This window comes from Globicephala melas, chromosome 6 (assembly GCF_963455315.2).
Source record: "Globicephala melas chromosome 6, mGloMel1.2, whole genome shotgun sequence".
NCBI classification, from domain to species: Eukaryota; Metazoa; Chordata; class Mammalia; order Artiodactyla; family Delphinidae; genus Globicephala; species Globicephala melas.
The window spans coordinates 41,033,139-41,056,843 of record NC_083319.1 but is presented as its reverse complement, the minus strand read 5'-3'; the positions used below and the strand labels follow the sequence as shown (position 1 = coordinate 41,056,843).

Genomic DNA, 23,705 nt, shown 5'->3' with positions numbered 1-23,705 from the left:
AATTTGGGGATAACTGTACCAGGAACTGGGATTCTCCCATGACTCTCTCCTCTTCCTTTCCTCTCTGCTTCTCTCTGGATGTCAGTTTTATAGTTGCAGGCTTGCTTTGTTCAGGCTGCCATGGCTGATGTCAATTCCTGGATTCACAAGTTCTCAGCTCTCCCACCTGTGGAAGCATTTTAAGTGGCCTGAATTAGGCTTTGTATACAACTAAACAAAGGACTAAGGCAAGATATGGGGTTCTCTGATTAACCTAGGTGGGTCGGGTGCCCATCTCTGTCTGATCGCTATGGCCAAGGAAGCATAATCAATAAGAAGATGTCAGTTTCCTTTTAAGTAAGGCCAGTGGTTAAAATAAACATTTCTTAGAAGACAGGGGGTGAGTGCTACTTGTAAAAGAACAGAAGAGTCCTGGGCAGATCTTATAGATAAATCTCTACCACTGTCCATCTCTTGGCCACCTGGCTCTCTCATATACCTTCTTCTTCCTAGTTAAATAATTTCCCCAAAGCCCCTGTGGTTGACTGATTGCCAAAATGGCTCCAATTCCCCTCTTTGCTCTCTACCTATGCCCTTTGCAATGTGACTTTGCAACAACTTCCATTAATAGATAGAGTATATTTCCCCATCCTTTGAATCCAGGCTGGCCTATGACTTACTATGGCCAATTGAATAGGACAGAAGTTTCAATGGGCTAGTTCTCAGCCTAGGTTTGAAAAGGCCCTGTGTGCTTCTGCTCTTCGATTAGAACCCTGCCACCAACATTAGAACAAGCCCAGTCTAGTCTGATGGAGGATGAAAGACTCTGGAGGCAAAGCCAGATCATTCTAGGTGAGGCCATTTTACCCGGCAAGCTCCCCTCTCCCCTCAACCCACCAGCTGAGTCGCAGACACATGAATAAGTTCAGCCAGGATCAGTTGAGCTTAGCCAAGACGGAAGAACTGCCCAACCAACCCACAAACTCAGGAGCTAAATAAATGGTGGTTGTTTTAAGCCACTGGATTTTGTGGTTGCATGATAACAGAATTTTAGTGGAAAGAGATAACCAATAGAGCCACCAGTTTACAAATGCAATAATCCCACATATAAACACAGATATTATTCAGCTTACCTAAATGCAAATAGCTGAATGTCCAGTATCACAGAGTGATGTCTGTTCCTGTCCATTAAGTGTAGATGTGACTTTTAAGATATTAATATTTAATGGTGTCAGAAAATTAGGATAATGCCAATCAACACTTGCCACTTAGAAATGGGGGATGGAGAAGTCACATGTAGGGGCAAATGCTACTCTAGCATTGAGTCTTCTTATTGATCCTTGCCCAGAATGCTCAGTTTCCTTTGAAAGTTGCCCTCAGGCATTGTATGCACGTGGCCTTGGCATGAGGGTGATTCCAGTATCCCCCATCCACACACACACACACACACACACACACACACACACACACACACACACACAAATGTCCTGCTGGTCAGGGATAATAAGATAAATGATGACCTTAGTAGGTTTCATTGGCATCTCTGTATTGAATCATTTCCCTGGCAGTATACTGAGTTCTTTAATTGGCCAATCTGGTGGCTCAGGTTCTGCCAGCTGGGTGACTTTCCTCCTCCATTTCCACCAGCAGCAACCCCAAGAGAAGGGAGAGAGGCTTTGGGAAGTCTGCACACCTCAACCATCCAGCTCACCTACAATGAGTGCAGACCTAGAGGTGCAAGGATTTCCTTGGGGCTTAAGCGATCTCTGGCTCCTGTGTCCAGATTTGAGATTTCTCTGGCAACATCATCATAACTGCCTAGTCACCAGTGCCAGAAATGTGGTCCATCTTGATATCTGAACTGAATATCAACTTCACTTCTTTCCTCCAGCCTCTATGTGCCTAGGCCTTAGTTTGAGGAATTAGATCTCTGCCTCTGTCTTGTGTTTGGAAGGGTGGGTGGAGAAGGGAGGCAAAACTAATCTCTCTCCTAACCCCAGCTAATGCTTGGGAGCGGCCTGGAGATCAGACTTCCTAATGCTCCTGGGGTTTCCCCAGTATGTCACTTTAGCTTGGGCTGAGAAATAGACTTTTGCAATTTGCCAATGCCGGGATACTACCCCTTCAGCAGTATAGGACCACTGCAGAAGGACAGAAAGGAATTGGTTTAACACCACCACTTCTCTCTCCTGCTGGTCTGCCCTCAACAGAGACAAAGCATGTCTTTCTTTTGCAGCACCATACTGAGTGTCCTAAGAGGCCGCCCTCACACTCCACCATCATGACATTTTCTACCACATCTTCCAAAACTTTTGTCTTGGTGGAGATGGGGTTTGAATTCCAAGAGACCACAGCTACAGTTTAACCAATAGTTTCAAATCTGCTTAACAGCACAGGATTTAGACCACATGCTTGGAAGACTTTTCCACAGGAACAAGGGTGCTCTTCCCAGAACTTCAGCATACTGGGCAAACAAAAGAAATCCTTGACTGGGACTTCCCTGGTGGTGCAGTGGTTAAGAATCCGCCTGCCAATGCAGGGGACATGGGTTGGATCCCTGGTCCAGGAACATCCCACATGTCGTGGAGCAACTAAGCCTTTGCCCCGCAACTACTGAGCCTGCTCTCTAGAGCCCGCGCCCGGCAACCAAGAGTAGCCCCCCCACCACCACTGCAACCCGGCGCGCACAGCAATGAAGACCCAACGCGGCCAAAAAGGAAGGAAGGGAGGGAGGAAGGGAGAAAGGAAGAAAGAAATCCTTGACAACTACAACTCCATACTGAACACCGCTTCTCTAGGGTTGCCAACTCTGATTGATTGGTAGGGGCTGCTTTCAGCGCTGCATAGAGAGGGATTCTGAGGCCATGTCTGGACTCTGGGAAAGAATGCCATGATTAATTAGCTATGTCTGGGAAGGTCAAGAGATAGGCGAGTAACAAGACATATGTCACATTTTGCCATTCTTCTTCTACACCAATTAAATGTAAGATCAGGTCTGCTATGTGGCTTTGTCTTTACAAAATAAGAATTTAAAATTTTGATAACCATTGGAGATAAAATTTGAGAAGAGTCTAATATGAAAAATAATCACCTTAACTTCCAAACAGAATACCTTCACTTTTTGGAAAACTAGTTCATTTGTATATATAAATCAACATTGTCTGCAGAAGATTTGTTTGCACTTCGAATATGCTAATGTCATCCCCAACTGAAACTGTCTCATACTAAACGTTACACATTTCTTTCTTTTTAAATAAAAATTCAGATAATCACTGAACACCTTATATTCTATTAAAATAATCTCATCTTTTTGAGGCTCAGATACAACACCTGTTCTGCCTGAATCTTGTATTGTGATGATCAGATGTACTTTGAACAACTTAAAATACTGTATGAGTTATTTTTACTGTTTTTCTACCTTGAAAACGGGGATACTCTATGTAGATTATTTTCATGATCATGAACTTTTAAATGTTGGCTACCTAGCATTGGTCCTTCCTCCTAGAGTGTTCCAATCTCCTTTTGGGGTAGCCTTCAGGCACCGTGAGTGGACCCTCGACAGGAGGGCGCGTCTAGTTCTCCCCCTTCCACACAGAACTGGGCAAGAGTGGAGGCGCCACTCATTTCTGAAATTGCCAACGTGCAGGCATCTGAGGACGCTCAGCAGAATCGGACGCTTACTTCTGAGATATTGGCTCTAGAATATGGGTGGAAGTCAGCAGCCACAGTAGATGTGGTCACAGCCTTAGTGGAGGCTGTGACGGAGACCATGGCCTGATTCTGACTTGACTGTTCTTTGGGGTGACCGTGGCCATGGCTCCTGTTGCCCAGCCTCCCTCCTTGTCTTCTGTCCATTTTCCAAGTCACATTTTCCGGTCTTCCAGTTAAACTCTCGATATCTAATATCTTCTGTGAATTCCCTCCTCATTTTGTTTTACATTTTCATGTACATATTCATTTCTGTTGCAAGAAGGAGCCACGGGGGATGCAGCACCTGATAGGAGCAATAAATGTGGACCTCAGACACGTGTCAGTGTCTTGTTCATTGAGCCTGAAATGTAGCAAGTGCTCAATAAATGTCAAATAAGTGAAAGTATGGGATACAACCGACCTCTGACCTCTGTACTCTAATCAGCCACATGCTGATCCCAGGGCAGCTCCAGACAACGTGTCTGAGATCAAGGGGGAAAGAGCCAGGCTGGCTGCATCTGTCCTCTTTGATGAGGGAGGTAAATGTTTCCCACAAACCATCATCCTGAAATCTCCTGCTTACTTCACTTTCAGCATCTCCGGCTGCCACAGAAGGTGGGAAATCATGTATCTCACCTGAGGCTGGGACCTGTGTTACCACAGATATGCGGTTCTGTCAGTAAGGAAGAAATGGGTGACCAGATATTGGATAGGCAACAAATGATGTCTGCCAGAAAAAAATCAAATACCAAAGAGATAATAATCCTGGCCCTCTGAGAGTTACAAACCATGGGAATCTGGACCACTAAGGAAATGGGAAACCTTCCTAATGAACATGATCCCTGGTCCCCATGGTCCACCCTCTCTGCTCCAGGCCAAGCAAAATGTCCCTGCAGAGGTTGCGCTAAGTCTAAAGATGGGGCCCTACTTTCAGATACAAACATGTAAGCTCTGGCTGGAGAGGAGGATTTATTTCTTCAGAGGAACCAGAATCACTATAGCTGACCAAGGTCTTATAAGTCTAGAGGTTTCTACCTGTCAGCAGAGATGACCCAAAACTGCTCAGAATCAAAGGCTCTAGTCTGATGTGTTTTCTGTGATGCAGCTATCCTGGCCAAGTGTTCTTTGTGCTGCCAACAGTCCTGCTGAATCCTTTCTGATGGCCTTAAAGGGCTGCTGCAGACTCCTGTCCCTTCAGGATAGATGGTCCCAGGAGACCCTACTAACCCAGCAATGACCTTTGTCACTCTGACCTCTCCTGGAGTTCCCTGCCTCTGACCGCAAGAACTAAACAGTCCCGTACTATGCCCTGCAGAGGCCCCAAACACTGGGCCCAGGGAGCGGCTAATTGGTTTTTTACAAGCCTAAGATAATTCTGACATTTAAATATTGATGTTCATTTCTGGACAGCTATAAACACAAAAGGGGGGAAAGAGCATGTTTAACCGCTTCCTCACATTCAGTCTCACTGTGATAATGGTATTTAGTCAATCAGCCCAGCTTTCTAAAGAGGGGACTCATTTGCATCAAAAGGGATGTTCAGTGCACTCTGTCTCATGACAGAATGGTCCATCACTTGGTGTCTAGTCTGTCCTCCCATATTTTGAGGTGGCAGGAGGGCTGTAGGAATCCTGAGTTCTAGGCTGAAGGAAGAATAAAGCAGATTGTATTCAGCATCCAAAGAAGCATTTCCCAGTAGCCAATGAGACTCTGCTGAGGTTGGGGAGATTCTGATAATTGAACCCCAGATCAAGAGTAGGAGCCACTGCCTTCCTCTCCTTGAAACACAGCTATGAGGGAGGATACAGGTGGGGACTTAAGATGCCAGGGGTAGATCACTGAGCTGACACATCCAGAAAGGAACCAGGGTACCATTTCTATCCCCCTCCCAACCCTGCTTATCTCCTCTGATAAAGTCATTCTGTGCTTGTCTTTTTGTCAGGCCCTCAAAACCACTTGCCCATATGTCCCTAACATCTGCTCACCCTTCTTTTCTTGTACTATTTTGTATTGTTTCTTGAAAGTGCCCCTCAACAAGTAGACAATAATTTATTCCAATGCTGAGATTTCTGTTTTCCCATGTATTTGACTGCTATATTAAAGGCTCATAATCCACCCATAGGATCTGCTTCTTTTTTAACCAGGATCAAGAAATACTATCAAGATATAGAAACAATGTTAATAATGACAGCATCCTTTGGTTCAATTAAAGCACCATTAATATTACAATATAGGTCATAGAATCACAATTTGCTAATTTATGTGTAATTGAAAGATGGTCTTTCTCTCACAGACTCTTATGTTATGTTAATGGGTACCTTATGTTATATTTGTGTAGGTTCTCATATTATCTCTCTATAGAGTCTAGACTTTGTTATTCTAGGGTCCTAGAGTCACATATTCACTTATAGTACAAATCAGATGTTAATAGAAAGCACAGTTTCTTTCATTTTTCTATTAACAGATCCCTTTTATAAATGCCTAATTCAGCAGCAAGGGAAAAAGAAAAAACGAAATTTCTTTTAACAACCCAGAAAATTTCATCCTCTTGATTAATTTTCACACTTTCTCTACCTGAATGCTCAGCCTATTTTGGAAGAAATGCTCCATCTTTCAGATTTCTGCTTTCTCTCCCTGTTTTCCCTGGAATGGCCTCTGGGTAGAACATGGGAAGAGGTGGGGCTTTGTGACTTCGTGGTGGTAGTGGGGTGACAGGGTCTTCAGGTCAGCAGAGTCTACCCTGGATTCCCATGAGGTCTGCTGCAGAGAAACTGGACTGGGCTGCTCGGGAACTGATGACCACAGAGGATTAGTGGCTCTCCTTCTGGAAAGTTCTGCTGAGAACTGATCCTGGAGCCGGGGGATAGTGTGACCGATGGTCAGTTGTCTCTTCCATCTTGATCTGGAGTTGGTCATTTCCCTGGTGACTTCGTCCTACATTGCCCTTGCTGGTGCTAAGGACTCCAAATGGAAACTCGTCCAGCCAGTCTGCCCAGAAGTCCTCATTGCTGACCCAGCACAGTGACTGCCTGCCTTCCAGAAAGTTCCTGCCAGACTCTCCTTTAACTTTCCAGACTCTCCTTGGTTCTTCTGGGTCTCATCCATGCCACGGAGAAGCAGAGAGCAGTTCAGGAGGTCCGCCTTCTGCCTCATTTGGGGGGATCTGTGAGTTTACTTTGCTGTGATCATTCTTGGTTGCCAAGGGTGGGCTGAAGGGTTCTGTCCTCACAGAGCCCCAAGTAGAAAAGGAGGACAGAAACCCCTCTCTTCACCTTTTCCCCCAACTTAGCACATTTTACTGAATCTAAGATGCCATTGCTTTTAAGATATACCACTGTTCTGTATGCTGCTAAAAAAAGAAAATAAGTGCCTAGCAAGATTACACATCCTGATGCATTCTGATTTCAACATGAGAAAGCGTGAAAATATGTGTACATGAAATGAGTGAATGATTTATGTGTATAACCTAGGTTCCTGTCCAAAGAACGTCGGCCCCATGAAGATGGAGACATCATCTAACCACTACTCACCTTCCTCTCTCACCTCCTTCTCTCCACAGCCCCTCCACGGCAAGAGGAATAAGCTATGTGCTTTTTGTTTCTTGTCATTTCCTCCTCCTGCTACCCCAGGGCAGTAAGCTTCACCACCTAGCTTCCCCTCACCATGGAAGAAACTCATCTACTCAGTCCTGCCTAGCTCTTGATGAGATGATAAAACGAATTTGCAAAGTCTTTTCTGTTTTAACAAAGCTTGGCTTTCAAGCCTACAGTGACTTGTGACAAAAAATCCTTTTTTTTTGGATATCAGAAATTGAATTCTAGCTTTTTTTCCCCCTTTTGAACCATTTCAATAAAAATCCTCAACTTCTGGGAGGTATGCTTTTTGGATGCCCCTGCCAGAATGGGGAGGAGCTCAGTTTAAGAAAATACAGAATAAAATCAAGCACATCAAAATATTACTATAGGGCTTCCCTGGTGGCACAGTGGTTGAGAGTCCGACTGCCGATGCAGGGGACACGGGTTCGTGCCCCGGTCCGGGAAGATCCCACATGCCGCGGAGCGGCTGGGCCCGTGAGCCATGGCCGCTGAGCCTGTGTGTCAGGAGCCTGTGCTCCGCAGCGGGAGAGGCCACAACAGTGAGAGGCCCGCGTACTGCCAAAAAAAAAAAAATATATATATATATATATATATATATTACTATAAATTAACCTGTTTCATTTTCATCTTCCCATAAGGCCTAGCATGAAGCAATGAGCAAAACTGAATATGCAGTAAATTCTAGTAGAAAAACAAAGAATGAAGATATTTTACTTGTTCCCACAGCCCCTTGTGAATACCTCTGCAAGTAGAATTTGTATCATTGATTTTTGGGGCAATTTCCCATTAAAAAACTAAATTAGATCATTTTTCAAGAGACCCACCATGGACGTTGACTTAGTAGTTGACCTCTTTGCCATTTCCAAATTGATAATCTCTCCCCCACCAAAAATAATCCTGGAGCCTTGTACACTTTTATACTTCTTTGTGTTGCAATCTTTGGATGAACAGTAAATATTTGCTTCTTTTTGCTATTCTGTTGTTAGTATCCCATAGACGGAAAAGAGGTTACACGTGAAAATAGTTATTATCTTGTATAAATGTGACTTTTTAAGTATTATTTCAGAGCAGGCCAAAAGAGAAATTCCAGGGGCAGGACCTGCTGTAATGTAGGGGTTTTGTGCTGCTATTGAAGCTTTTTCTTCCTGGCTTTCTTTAAAACGAAACTTTATTGAGATGGCTGGTGTGGTAATAGGAGTAGTTTCTCTGGCCAGGTCTTAGCTGGCTGTACAAGGAACAACCATCTCTAAGGGCCCTTCTCCTGGCTAGCCTGTCCCAAGACACTGCCAACAGATCTAAATATAAACATAAAGTAATTGGCAGGTCAAGAGTTGATAGTACTAGAAGAATACAAACGAGATCACGATATGATTGCCTTTACTTGTAAACAGGCAGCTGAAAGTGAAAAATTTACAGAATCACCTGGACTTTTTCCTTCATCATTTTGTTCACCAAAACCTCATTATTTCTCTTTTTTCAGTTGTAGTGTTATAATCACATAACTGTCATTTAAAATATGATTTAAGGGAAACCATCATATTTTTTTAAATACACATTTTGAAGTGTGATTTTTTTTACTATATTCATGGCAAAACTGTGTGTGTGTGTGTGTGTGTGTGTGTGTGCGCGCGCAGCACTGAATCTTTAGTACACTTGACTTTAATATGGAAGTCATCAAAAGTGGACGTGAGTGAATGTTCCTGAAATTCACATTACAGAAGTTTCTTTTGGATACTGATGGTGAGCTTTAGCTATGATCAGTTTTGCAAACTGATCTTTAGGACCCTAAAATGAATGAAATGTTTTTAGTTAAAAGATATTTACATGTATTGGAGGGATTGTTGAAGGTGGAACATTTTTTTTTTAATAGTAACTAACTACTAAGGGCTTTCTCTAGCTATAAGTATGAAACAATGTTTCCTCATCAGTTTTTCCTTCTGTTTGCAATCACTCCTATGCCTTACCCTGAGTAGAATTTCGCCCCAGCAGGTTCATAGGCTCCAGCACACAAAAAGGGCCAGTGAATCTGTTTGTCACAGTCTACTTACTAAAGCTGTGGCTACAATACTCCAGTGCTGCAGTCAGTGAAAAGGCATCGTCCAAATACAATCCAAGGAAAATGCAAGCTGATACAGCACAAAGATGCTTTGTTTAAGAATGGCAGAAATTTCCAGCAACTATCTGGAAAAAAAAAAAAATGCAGGATGGGAGGGAATGTAATCAAATAACAAAACAAACCCAAACTAAAAGAGAATCTTTATAAACCAGCACAAGGACACTTTGTTTTTAAGTGCACACAATGAATTTTAAAGATCTTTGTTCAGAAGGGAAATAAAGTATTATGAAGGACTGACACATTTGATGGATGGATGGTTTCTGAAAAACCACATTATCAATTACTTTTTCCTTGTTTGGCTCCAGTCCAGTAATTTTTATTTGAACAAGCCACATGCTAGCATGGTTTTGATTGCAGGAAGTGACTGGTTGTTGTTAAAGGCTACTATTTCACTGATGAGCTTATCTCTTCCTCCCCCTCCCCGTTCTGATGGGACTCTGATATGAAAGGCACAGCTTCAGTTGTTATAAACAGAGTCAGGGATTGTTTGAGAGACCCACCCGTGTTTTGCTTTCAGCCTTCTGTGGTACAATAAGGACAATGTATTCAGCAGTGCTTCAGAAAACAAACGAATTTGGCTTATTTCTGTCCTTGACTTTGATATGAAATTTTGATTTTTTTCTGACATTCAAAGCTCTCATAAATCTAAGTTTGCTAGCAAAAAACAGTTCTGAATATGGTATATGTGTGTGTGTGTGTGTGTGTGTGTGTGTGTGTGTGTTTACATAAGACTACTATCTCAAGTGAACCTTGCTGAGAAAAAAGAATCTTTATGAAACAGTCAACGTAAAATGTATCACGGATCTTCTCAAACAATACAGTGCCCTGTTCTTACTTCACATATTTTTCATCTAATCAAAACAAGTACATTAGAACATTGTTTATTGGCCTAAACATAAGAAATATAGCTAATTAAACTATATTATTAGGTAATTATCAGTTTTCCTCTGTAATTAAAGAAAGATTTGGGAGCAGCCATCAGTGGACAGGAAATTATCTATGAAATCAACTGTTGATAACTCATGGTGTGTGTATGTCTGTGTGTATCTGCTATTCATGATAACTTCCTTTATGATTAGAGTTTTTGCATGTTACCATGCCTGAAACTTCAAATATTTCTAAATTCCCAGGGTAGTATGTTGACAATAGACTCTGGATAGTTACTTGAGTATGGTTCCTTGTTCTATATTTTAAACATTAATTTTAGTGACTATTTCCTCTGTTGAGAATTAAAAAATAAAAGATATAAAATAAAAAGATGAACTTAGAGACTGGGTCATTTGATTATTCATCAGAACATGAAAACAATTTTAATGAATTAGGATTTAATCTGCTCAATGGAGGAAATATAAATTTAGCAACCATTTGCTGATTCACTTGTTCCTATCAAAATTCTCCTAAAGAAGATCCCATAGCATAGCGAGATTTATAAAATTTATTATTAGCCACAACTTACTCCCTAACCCTAACCCTTACCCTACTTACTATTATAAAACAAAATAAAGAAAACAAAATGAAAAAAACAAAAGATATTTGATATCAAAATTATGTATCATACTTTTGATATAGGAGTATAAATGTCATACTCCTTTCTGACCTAGAAAAGGATGGTTTGAAAACAGCAGAAAAGAAAACAACACTTCTAGAGAAACAGTCCTGGATTTGAATATTACTCTGCAATTTGCAGGCTGGGTGGATTTATGCAAGTCTGGGAACCTGTCCAATAGTCCGTGGGCTCACCTTTAAGATGAAGATGAGATGGAGATTAAGGCATTGTGGTAGATTATTTATATGACAATGTCTGGCACACTTAGTAAATGTTAGCTACCAGTGGGCTTGATTACATGAACCTAGCTGTGAAATAAATACAGGTCCTTCCTAGGACATACTAGAAGGCCATGAGGCAAGGTTCATAAGAGAAATTACAGGCTTTCTAGCCCCCTAAGTCTTGACCCTCAAAATCTTAAAAACAAAATGACACATCCCTTTTTATCACTATTTAAATTTCCAGTTGAATTGACTAATTAGTACTTTATTTGGCAATTCCTTCTCCCTAAGCTATGACTTTGTATATATCTGGTTTTAATAATTAGTAAAGTTCTAGTTGTGTACGCAGTAGCTTTACAGATAATAAAAATTTAATTAAACTTACTTTGATGCAACTTTGATTATAAATTTTCCTAAGCATTGCATAAATAATTCAAAAATGTATGTGACTAACATACTTGTTCAACAAAAAGTGAACTTTCAAAACTAAGTGTCAAGTATGGTTGTTTGTGTTAGGCTATTGTAAACACCCTGCCCTCAAATGGATAGAAAATGTACAGTTAGGCTATTTTTTGCCAGTGCAGTTTTTACTATCTAGCGTTTTTATATCTTTGAGTAGATTTCTGAATCTGACTAATTCTTATAACATGATTCACATGTTTACTGTTTTTGGAGCAAGTTGTTAGAGAACACTGATTGCTGCATAGCAATCTAAATGTTATAAAAATGTTTCTAAATACAATTTGCAATAAATATTTGACAATTCTTTATTTCACATTTTCAATGTCTTATTAAAATATACATAACAATTACCATCATAATAAATCATTTTCTACACGGTAAATTATATGTCTTAAAATTTTCAAAGAAGATGAAATCCTCCCAGGACTTAAAAACAAACTGTTTCCTTTCAAGAAAGCGTAAGCACGAAATTGCTTAAGCCTGTAAAGGAAAAATAGTCTATGCTACTGTTTAAATCCTTGATGAACGTCATTCCTGGAGATTATAAGATTATTCCAGCATGGCTTCCCTTTTAAAAGCCTTAATTTCTCTTTAAATTCTCTATGGATAAATTCTAAAAAGTGCCTCAGTTTGGATTATAATCTTAGAATGGAGAACGAGTGAGCAAAAATTGTCAGATTCAGAAATCAGCCCTAAGCTACAAAAACACTGCACAGTAGTAACTGTGCTGGGGAAAGGTATGCCAATCATGCTATTGGTAACTTTGCTGTGATACGAGGGGAGATGAGCAAGGAACATGGCTAGACTGAACAATGGCTGGGTGGCGACTACAATTGAGCAGTTCAAGGGGAAGCTCTAGTGGAGTGGAAACAAGTGGAATCTGAAAGCTCAGGTTTGATTCCCAACTTGCTTGTTTACTAGCTGTATAACTTTCAAGAGGCCATTGGTTTCTCTGAACATCAGCTTCCTGGTCTGTAAAATGGGATTTTAATACCCATCCATCCTATCTCTTGCTCCCTTTGCATACTACCAGATGTAATAATATGTGGCAGCCCTAGGTAAACCCTTGTGGTCCATACAGAGATAAGGTATCAGATGGTCTCTCTTGCGGAGCTATTTAATAAAACTCTATAATTAAATCATTCAAATCTTGTTCTATATAAAGCCAAGCAGTGAAGGCGGGGGTGTCTCCATGAATGAAAATTTCCCAGAATATCACAGTCTTTTCTAAAAGTAGTAGTGCATTGGATCAGATATTACACTGTGAATGATGGCTCATTCACACTATTTTACAAGGATTTCTTGTAAAAAGAGAGTCATGTGATTTACCAGAAGTGTTCCAGGCTACATAACGTTGAAGACAAGTCCTGAATTGAATTATAGCAGTGGGAGCCCACAGACTAGCATTAAGATTATAGACCCTTACGGTTTTGCTCACTTTACAAGACAATTGATCAATTTTCAACAAAATGTGTCTGCTTCCACTTTCCCCAAATAATATTCATTCCAGAAGTTCATTTCTTGGGAATAGGGAAAGAAGAGGTGATCAAGCTTCGCAGATGATCCTGAATCCAAATCGATTCTTTATGACCAATGCAAGTCCCAAATTATAAAATATTTTTCGAGCTGCAAATGTTTGCGTTTAGAACGGAGGGATCATACCTCCTTTATGGAGGAGAAATCAGAAAGGTTAAAAGAGTAGGCAAAGTTAACGAGATCATGGTTAATTGTGAATTTTCACAGTTCCAGTGAAAATAATACTAGTCTTTCATGAATTATTTTCTCGTACAAAGCAGTATGGTATTTAGTTATCCTTTCCTACACCTACCCCATTCCCATGCCACCCATTTCAGAAAGTAAATCCGTAGTTTTTCTCCTGTAATATCTACCCTGCAAGCTGTTGTGATAGTTAGCATAAGTGGGAGCCTGTGTGAAGGTGTGGCAAGAGCAGCTGAATAGGTGTGAACCCTGCTGTTGTGAAAAGTAAAAGGACTCGTGCTTAAAGGGCCCAGATCCACTTTCACAGAGCAGGCAAAGAGCATGGATACATTTGGAACTGAGAGGCAATAAATCAAAAATAGCCACGTTTGCTGCTAAATTCCCTTATCCTGGCACATATTAGGTGTTCAATAAATATTTGATGGAGGAATAAATTATTTACAGCATATAACCTAAGGGGAAACAATATGTTTGCTTTGCATGTCACTTTAAGATTGAAAGCCCCAAGCTTAGTTTCCAACCTGAATGCTGCTTTGGAGTCCCCCCCACACCCTGGCCCCCACCAAGGCCCAACAGTGAGGTAGGGATAAGACAAGCCCTCAAGTGACGTCACAGCTTTGCTCAACAGTTTGGGAGAACTGCAGTGAGAGAAGAGAAGACACTTTCTGTGTTGGGACCCCGGGCTGGGCTGTGGGTTGCTTCACTTGGCATCCTTCCGAGACATCCCTGTGAATTATGTAGAACTGCCACATGGTCAAAATGTGAAACATATCCAAGTGCTGTATTTTAAAATTGTACTCAATAAAAAATAAACAACCTTATTTCTCCAACCACTCTTCTGTTGACACAAACTGTCAAGAGAGATTAGGAAGAAAAGTCCCTAATACAAGTATTTGATACTTCCTAACAGAGCATAGTTTCCCCTTTGTCCACTGACCCTTTCAATAGCTCTTCAGGTTCTATTATCAGGATTCTCATTCCCTGTCCTGGGAAATAACTGCATAGCATTTCCATAAATATGGCCCAAATGATGCTAAAGCTTTCTGTATTGACACAGCATGGCTTTCACTCATTAATGCCGTCAACAAATATTTACTGAGCACCAAGTATGTGTCAGACATCATTCTAGGCATTTGGAGTGAGGCTGTGAACATAACCAGGTCCCTGTTCTCATGGAACTTGCTAACATTCTGGCCAGAACTGGTAACATAGAACCTCCTACAGAGGTGGGTAATTTAACAAACTATTGAAAAGCTCCAGTGGGAGCAAATAGCCAACCCTAGAATAGTTGCTGGTGTTCTTAGAAGATTCACTGTCCTAGTGTAGAAACTGTATCGCCCAAGACTTCTAATTTTTGGTTTCTGGGAATGTTTCAAAACAGTGCAGTCCAATGCAAATATGTGAGCGACATAAGGTAACTTAAAATTTTCTAGCATCTGGGTTAAAAAGGTAAAAAGAAAGAGACAAAATTAATTTTAGTAATATATTTTGTCTAACCAATTATATTCAAAATATTGGAATTTCAACGTGATATTATTATTAATTATTGCGCTATTTCACATTTTTTGTACTCACTCTTCAAAGTCGGTGTGTATGTGTACTTACAGAGCATCTCATTTTGGACTGGCCACATTTCAAGTACCAAAAAGCCATGTGTGTCTAGGTATTGGACAGAGGAAGGTCAGAAAACTGCCCATGGAGTCTTTCATTCTCTTATTTTGGGGATGGATGGGAAGATATATGCTGAATTGAAACATTCTGTGAACTCCAGTTCCAGGATTTTAGTAAACAAATTAGAGGAAGGTGAAGACCATCATAGCCGTCCTTAGAACCAGCCCTTCAAAGTGCCCAGCACAGAGAGAGGCCCATAGAATGTGCTAGGCTGTACAGTAAGTCATTGTTCGATTCGTCCACTGAGGCAAGGGATATCATTAAGAAGCGTTTTTCACGAATGCTGAGATATCTCGGCCAACGTCTCAAGTTAGAGTAAGCAAAAAACACTCATAAATACACATCCAAAACTCAGACCATTAGGTTAGCCAACCCCCGACTTTATCTGAATTCCTCCTGCCCGCTCCCCCGCGCCCCCCCCCCATAAAAATGGTGAGAGGCAAGCTAGGAAAGTTGCGAGCCGAGCCGTGCAGCTTCCCCTTAAACCGGGGAGCTGCCCCCGGCTGGACGAGGACTAGGGGTGGATACACTGCCTGCCCCAGGCTATTCCTTCTTGCCATCAAGTGCACTCTCACCTCTTTAACCACTACCACAGGGATGTCCCTCCCTCAGGCTCTGCCCCCCGGACCGCCCCCACCTTTCCAGCCCTGGTTCCCCGCCGTGGCCGACCCGCCATCTCTCGTGCCCCGCGTGGCTTCCTGCCAGTTTCAACCGCGACAAACTCGACTTGCTCCTCCAAAAAGCGGGATAAATGAGGGGCGGTCTTCGTCCTTCTGATACGGGGGAGGGAGCATCTCGGGGCGTGGAGGGCAGTTTTCTTCCTTGTGCGGGGGGCCAGCACCTAGATGATACTGTTTTTGCGCGGAGCGACTGACAGTCTCTGGGGTGCAGGTGGCTCTCTCGACAAAGTTTCAGACCCCTGCCCCCCGGGCCTCCAGCCCCACCCCGAAACTCCAAGGTTACGACCCCGCGACCCCGGGTCAGAGCGTCTTGGGGAGCTTCCATGCAGAGTTGCTCGGGGGAGGCGGTCCCGCTTCGGGGTTAAACTGCAATCACAGCTCCCTCTGGGCTCGGGGAGGCGCCCCACCCCCACCCCCACCCCCGCGTCCCCGCCCCTCACCCGGGTCAGCGTCTCGCAGCTCAGTCTTCGGCTCTAAACAAGAACAGGGGCCCGAATCCGCGTTCACACGGAAAATTATGCCGGCTCCAGCGGCGCGTAAAATTCATGTGAACCGAACGAAGTGGGATCGGCGTGATCCTCCCTTTCTTGTCTCAACAGGGGTTTCGCAGCGTTACACAAGGCCGAGCTTGTCTCTTTAAGGAGACATTGGACCCTAATTAGTCCGCATTCCTGGCGCGGCTCGGAGCAAGGGGCCGAGGGTGCTTGGGTTGGAGGGGAGCGGCTGGGAGGACGAGACTCGGAAGGAGATCTTCTGACTAGCCTCTAGTCTCACCGCCCCCCCCCCTTTATTTTGCCGCCACCATCGCTACCAACACCCAGTTCTGAAGATGCAGCCAGGGCAGCAGCAACAGCAGCAGTAGTCACCGCTGCTCCCATGCCCACGTTACTTTGATTGACAGCCGAACAAATGTTTCCCAGGTTCGAACGCTCGCGCTAAGGAACTTCAGCCAAGGCGAAGCTCCGCCTTGGGCGGGCCATCTCCGCCCCGCCTCCGCTAACCCCGTCCTGTTCCATTCATTGGTCCGAGCCACCGACGACGCCCGGCCCCCACGTGGGTTCCAGCCTGGCCGGCTCCTCCCCGCTAGCTCGCCATTTGTCAGCAATGAAATGATGGGCAGTAACACAGACGGCGATTAATGTTCAGCCATCTCTGATTGGTTGTTGGAGACGCCTACTGCGCCGGGGTGGGCGGGGCGCTTGAAAATCGCCCCAGAGCGGTCGCGTGGCCGGCCGGTGATTGTAGTCAATCTGGCCGAATCCTCAGCCGCGGTCGCCGGGGGTGGACTACATCTCCCGGGATGCTCCGCGGTCCCTCCACGGACGGTTGTGAATATGTATCAGAATGTTAATGATTAGCCGCTGCTAAATTTGGTCAAAGAAGTCACCTACACAGAGCGTGTTGTTAGAGCTGTTCTGAGCGGGTGTTTGAGCTGTTGGCTGCTTTCTTTCCCCTCTCTCACACACTTGTATATTATTTTGAGGTGCTGTTCGCAGAGTTTGAAAAGAGAGAGAATTAAAAAAAAAAAGCCGCAAGCCTTCCACTCTCTTTTATTTTTATAATCCCCTTCGATTTGGGGTTAAAAAAAAGACGAGAAAACAGGAAGGAAGAAAAATAAGGAAATGAGATGTGGTAAAAGAAGCTAAAAGGTGCCTTTTAAAAGATCGTTGCTGTGAGGTGAAAAAAAATCTCCAGAGAAACCAAAAAGCACCGCCGAGACCTCTTCCGAACCAAAGGAGTTTGTGTTTGCTTTTAGGAAAGAAGAGAGAGATCATTCATTTGGAGGAATAACAACCAATTAAAAGGCAAATAAAAAAAGTTTGGAGTGGGACGCCGAGCGAGCCAGCGAGCGAGCGGGTGGCGCTGCCGGCGGGCGCTGGGGCGCGGAGCTCTCACTCTCCCCGCCCGGGTGAGCGGCGCGGCTGCGGCGCCGGGCTCGGCGGGCACGCCTCGGCGGAGCGAACGTCGGAGCGTTGCCGCGGGAGACGCGCGCCGGACAATGCCCGCGGCGGGCCAGTGACGCCCGCGGGGAATGCGGAGCGGCCCGGCTTCCCGCACCCAGCCGCCGCCGCCGCCGCCGCGCGTTTCTGCCGCCCGCGTCACGCGAGACCCGGCGGGGGCCGGGACCGCCCGAGCCGCCCCTCGGACCCGGCCGGCCGCCTCCGCCACCGCCGCTTTCGCCTCCTCCTTCTCGGGGCCATTAAAGCCAATGAGCCGCGCGCCTCTGCCCAGCGCAGCCAACTAAATCGGTTTGGATGATTCGCGACCTGAGCAAGATGTACCCGCAGACCAGACACCCGGTGAGTGCGGGCGGCGGGGGCGCTAGCTCGCCCGGCGCCGGGGGATTCTCCGCGTCGCCTTCTGCGCGCCGAGTTGTGTCTTTGGCCGGAGGGGCGTGGAGGTCGGCCCGAACCCCGCGCCCCGCTCGGGGAGTCGCCCGCCACTCCTCCGCCTCCACTCCTCCCGGGCACTGGGGCACTTTCGGAGAGGGGGTGCGGAGAAGCAATTGAGTTGTAGCCATTTTCTTATTGTTGTCTTTGAAGCCCCTGGAAGCCGCGCGGAGCCGTTTGCCGTCCCCGCGCCGCGACTCCTGGAGGGGGGGGGTGGCGAGCGATGGAGGAGGCGCGACTCCGTGCCGGGGCGGGGAGGGCGCCCTCGGCGGCGGCGCGGCGGGTCCGGCGGCGGCTCCTGAGTGCGGGACGCCGGCTCCTCGCGCCGCGGGCCCCGGGGATCAGCGAGCCAGCCGGCCTGCCGTGCCCCTTCCCCCGACCTGTCCGCGGCCCGACGCCATGGCACGCGTCCCCCCGACGGGCCAGTTTCGATTCCGGGTGGGGAGACAGTGGGCGAGGCGCGCCGGCTCCTGGGCGCCCGCCGTTGACGTGGGAGGGGAGCGGGGTCTCGAACTTGCGGGGTCCGGGGGGGGCACGGGGACGCGGGGGCCCGGGGCTAGCCCGCAAGCGGCTTCCGCCGGGCTGTGCGGCCAGGGGAGGGGGCGGGAGGAGAGTTTTAATCTGCCTGCGCCATGACCCCCCTCCTCCTCCCCCAGCGCCGCGTGGTTTTCTCTACCTCTCTCCGCCTCGCTTGTGCTGTGGGCTAATCAAATATTTTATTGTTGTTCTTTAGGCACCGCATCAGCCTGCTCAACCCTTTAAATTTACAATTTCCGAGTCCTGTGATCGGATTAAGGAAGAGTTTCAGTTTTTACAGGCTCAATACCACAGGTAACGATATTGACTTTAGCTGATCCTCCTATTTGCTTAGCTCTTGTCTTCCCCCCACATACACACACAGCCCCCCTCCTTTTTTTTTTTTTTTTTTTTGGCCACCACAAAGGTATTATCGTCTTTCCTTGTGGGCAAAAAAGGCAAGTCAAGGCCTCTTTTCTTCAGGCAGGTGTAAAGAAATTAAGCGTTTCGTCCTTTTCCTGTAAATTAAAAAAAAAAAAGGCCGAGCAATCGAAACTGGGGAGACTTGGAAAACGCTGAGGCCAAACTTTCGATATTGATTTATTGGGGCCAGGAGAATGGAAGGTTGGGAAGGTTCTGGGGCCTTTTGACTTCCTTGGTTCTTTATTAATTACAGCGGGCTTGATTCCTTCTTATTTCTTTATGCCCTTCCGCTGAAATACTGAGAGCCCAGAACCGTGGGAAGTCGCCAAGTAGGCGATTTCATTACTTATATGCTGAAAAGATGTTTTCGTCTTAAGAGACAATCATTAGACCTTAGAGTGCCTTTGAAATATTTTTCTTTCGCTGGATTTTCAATGACGTGTAATTCTTACTTCATAAATGCTGGAACCAAAACAAGGCACTGAGCCCCATTCACGCCTTGCCCCTGGGTGGTGGTATTCAACTTGTCTCTGTGTTTTGGAGGGAAAAAAATAAGACATCGTTCACAAGACATGCTTGATTCATATTTTTATTAATCTCTTCGTGGAACATTAAAGAAAAAAACTCCCTTGTGACAGTTTGGGGGACTTATTAGTGTTTGGAAATATAGGCATTACTGATGTTTATTTCCTCGTTCTTAAGTGAATTTAGTGAATATTCATTTCTGGATGAGATTATGGAGTTAAATTGGCTAGAGGGTTTTTTCTTAAAACAAACAAAACCCCCACGTTTGATTCTTGTTGAAAGGGCAAGCCCAGGCTGGTTCCACTCACCCTTTTCTCTCCTGCCTGTTTTTCAGTAATGAGGGTGGTATTTAAGATAGTTGATTTGGCGTTTTGTAGGTGATGATTTAGAGGAGGGAGTGTGTATTTGAAAGATGTAAGTCAAGATCTGCGTTGTACTTAGATTTCCTTATTTCTTGAACAGCCTGAAGCTGGAATGTGAGAAACTTGCCAGTGAGAAGACAGAGATGCAGCGGCATTATGTGATGGTAAGAAAACTGTATCACACATTCAAAGTGCCTATTAGTTTGGGCTACCAAAGCAAGAATACGTTCAGATTGCTACAGGCTGCAGGATAGAGCACAGTCACAGTGCTAGTGCAGTTAAAGTTGTGAGAATGTGCCCATTAGCAACCTGTAATTCCAGGATGTTATAACTTGCCTCTGACAACCAGCTTTGATTTGAATTTTCAAAAACTTTAGCTGCATGGGGTATAATTTTCTGTGCTTTGTTTTTACAGATTGAAAAAACAACAACCTGATTGACATTTTGTTTAGTCACAGGCAAAATGTTTTTGTGTTGGTGGTTTTCTTTGTTGTTCTATTGCTCTTGCTGCAAACAATTTTAACCAGATAATTTTTCAGTAAACTGTTAAAATTTTAATGTATTTTATTTCTTTTAAAGAATAATGGGTAAGAAAAGACACCAGACATCTTTTCAAATTTTCCCTCCCTCCTCCTGCCGCTCTGTGTGTTCCTAGTGTGTGTATTTGTGTGTTTTCAATTTCTATAGTGTTACATTGGTTTGAGGAGTGTTGTAGTCTCCTGTATAACTGATTTGTTCTGCCAGAATTTCTGTAATGCCAGTTATACTCTATGTTTAAAACATTCAGATCTGCTTTTTCAGAAGTATTACCAAGTGTATTCTTATGTTTGTTCATAAAGGCTCCAGAGTAACTCATTCATTTCCTATCAAGCCTTTTTTCTTTGAATGTATGAACATGAACAGTATGCTAAAAATGAGAAACGGAACTCTGAAGTAGCATCACCTTTTTGAACAGTTCTTGTCAAAGCGTCAGCATTTGTATGAGACACATTGTTTTTGTTATTTATTTGCCTGCTGTGCCTAGGAATTGGAGTCCATAGGGTACCAAATTTTCATCAGACCTTCATGAGTCATCTGCTTGTGTTGTATAAAGACCACTGGAGATGTTAAGAATGCTATGTTTGAACTTGATTTTCTTAGTTTTGTGAGTTATTGTCTTAGATTCTGTGTGTTAAGGTGGCTTCTAGTTTATTAGGCTAAAGATAGCGGTAGAGTGTTCTTCCTGATGTAGCAACATTAATAGGACGGATATTTTGGTTTAGGTGAGGCTTTTAGGTTTGCTTGGGGACTCTTTGAACAAACTAGGGAAATTGTTTGATGAAAAGCATGAGATTAATTGCTTTTCTTTCTTTGACAGTATTATGAGATGTCCTATGGATTGAATATAGAAATGCACAAGCAGGTAAGCTATCATTTCTTTATAAGCATTTTAAATGACAGTCAGTAATACTGTGCACTTTAGAAAGGAAATTGTATGTTTTGCAGTTTTATTCTGCACATTTTTTTGTGGCTACCTGTATTTTACAAGACCATGTACTGGAGAGAATGCTATATTTTCAGGTGTGGTTCCCCATCTTTTTTGCATATTATCCTCATTTTAATCATTTAAGAATGTGATATAAAGTGAATGCATATTAAACTTTGTACACTTTCAAAAGCAGGATGCTAAAGTTTTAAAATATGTTTTTTTCTTTTGAAAGAATTTATGTATTTTGGGCATTGCAAACTTGTCTTATGAAAGCTTTTTTTGGAAAATATTAAGAAGTAAAATTGTAAATTGTGTGGAGTTTTCCTTGGATTGGTGTGAAAGAATGGATAGAGGGTGAGCTGGGAGGATCAAAATGAAATCTGTGGAGCTACAAAAGAAATTGATGTAAATTCCTTGTACTGGTTCCCTGAGGCTACTTACTTGGGTTTTACCAGGAACTGTAACTGTTCCTTCCAGAATTTGTACAGAATACATGAGCCTGATAGGAGGATGTGATAAGGTTCAACACTGGGTCTTGGGTCTTGAAATCTAGCAGTTAGTTCAGCCCAAAGGAAGAAAAAAGAAAGAAAAAAGATAATGATTAGTCAGAAAGCGTTGAGAGGTATGACTGAACCAGACTTTTTTTTGCAAGAGACTGAATGAAATGGTTTGGTTTAAGTTTCCTAGAAGGAAAAATAGCATATATGTATAAATATTGTTTGGCAATAATAATCCCTCTAGGAGGCATTTATTTTTAGTCATCTAGTGAAAGTGCTTCAGATCTGTCTTATCAACCATTTCAGAATAGTTGTGTTTATGTGTTTACCTGCTGGGAAAAGATGAGGGAAAACTTAGTGCTTTTCATCTCTTATTTATACTCATGGTGGATGTCATTACCTTCTAAGTTTAAAAAATATGAAATGATCACATATTATTAGGCTCTTACTACTTATGGATTCCTTTTTGGATATGGTTAATTATCACATACCTGAAACATACTCAGATCTTTAAAAGATGACAGTTAGATAGTAAAAGCAATCAGACAGTATTTGAAAACAAAAAGTTGGAAAAACAAAAAAAAGGAGTCGTCACACTGAGGACTTTATTTCAGATACTTTTTTTACTTCATGTGCTATTTGGTTATGTCAGTATTAACATTATAGTATCATTGGCCGCATGTTAAAATTCTTATTTTGGCATCCTTGCCATTTCTGTTTAGATAAGTAATGTAAATACCTCCTGCTTAAACAAAATCCATCAAACTTATGGATGGGCTCCCCTTAGTTGTACCTTATAGGAATAAATTACATGAGAGATATTGTTTGTTAATTATCCTCAATACATGTCATTTTAGGTCTGGATCTTGTACATGTCTTTTTTTTTTTTTTTGTCTTCATCCACCACCCAATACTAATTAGTGTCTTTTTAAAGATTGGACCAGATGATTAATGTCCCTTTATTTCTTCTCCTGTATCTTATTATTTAACCATAACCACTTAGTTTTCAGATCTCCTTATACTGTTTACAGTTCTCAGAGACACAGAGCTTGTATGTATTTCTTTTAGGGGGCAGGGGACGGTATGTGATATCCCTTAATTTTACACATTTTATACTTCTGTAATTCTGTCATCTTCTTGTCCAGCTGGCCTCAAATGCCATCCATTTGAAATTGAGAATGGAGTACATTTTCCCTTTTTTTCTCTTGCTTTTAAATTCAATCATATCAAGAATCCTGAGGGCAGTTTATCACATTATGAAATACAGACAGCCCTGCAAACCACCTACTTATTATATTTTCTTTCTTTCCCCCCTTAAGCACAGAGGCATATCTGTCTTTATTTGTTTTCCTAGGCAGACAGCCTTGGTTCCTCTTGGCCTCTCTTCCAGATGCACTTGCTGGATACCCTCATAATGGAAAGCAGCAATAATGCAGGGAAGTTGCCCTGCGGCATAATTGGGCCTAGTTCTCAAGATCAGGTTAGGCTTATTCACTTATTAGATTTGTGTCTCTGAAGGGTTCAAGAGTAGGAGTCCCCGGAGTCCTTGGAAGTACCCTAGTAATTGGTGGCCCTGATATTTGAAACCTTTGTGTATTTTTTGGTTAATGCTTCTGTTCTTGGCTGCTGCCTGCCACAGAGTATTTATTTTTAGAGAAATTTTTCATTGGAACAGAAAATGATGGCTGTGATGGAGTCATGACTCTGTGACTTAGCAAATTGATAAAAGGACAGAAGCACAGAGCAGTGACAGGCAGGCTGGGGGGGTCCAGTATCATGGTCCCTCCCCTTTCTGTATGATACACGTTGTCAGTCACCCTGTGCTGGTTCTGTTAGAGGACTAT

The 23,705-nt window shown here is 43.3% G+C and overlaps 1 protein-coding gene and 1 long non-coding RNA gene across 11 annotated transcripts in view; one reads left to right on the top strand and one right to left on the bottom strand.

The window, feature by feature from the left end:
- Window positions 1-16,484, bottom strand: part of LOC132597403 (uncharacterized) — a 30,197-nt gene extending 13,713 nt beyond the window's left edge. The window contains exons 1-2 of one of the 2 annotated variants that reach the window (XR_009564176.1): window positions 16,121-16,484; window positions 20-166 (exon numbers count right to left, since the gene is read on the bottom strand). This is a non-coding gene — a long non-coding RNA (uncharacterized lncRNA). Of the gene's footprint in view, window positions 1-19; window positions 167-9,313; window positions 9,438-16,120 lie in introns of those variants that run through there. The other variant, XR_009564177.1, reaches the window with a different exon arrangement.
- Window positions 16,485-17,063: 579 nt separating this feature from the next.
- TLE4 (TLE family member 4, transcriptional corepressor) overlaps window positions 17,064-23,705 on the top strand; it is a 155,563-nt gene continuing 148,921 nt past the window's right edge. For 5 of the 9 annotated variants that reach the window (XM_030876945.3, XM_030876944.3, XM_030876947.3 and 2 more), the window contains exons 1-4: window positions 17,064-17,980; window positions 18,804-18,901; window positions 19,997-20,060; window positions 21,254-21,298. In XM_030876945.3, coding sequence (XP_030732805.1) covers window positions 17,936-17,980; window positions 18,804-18,901; window positions 19,997-20,060; window positions 21,254-21,298 — 252 coding nt within the window. In that variant the 5' untranslated portion in view covers window positions 17,064-17,935. Of the gene's footprint in view, window positions 17,981-18,382; window positions 18,509-18,803; window positions 18,902-19,996; window positions 20,061-21,253; window positions 21,299-23,705 lie in introns of those variants that run through there. The other 4 variants (XM_030876948.3, XM_030876943.3, XM_030876942.3 and 1 more) reach the window with 2 other exon arrangements.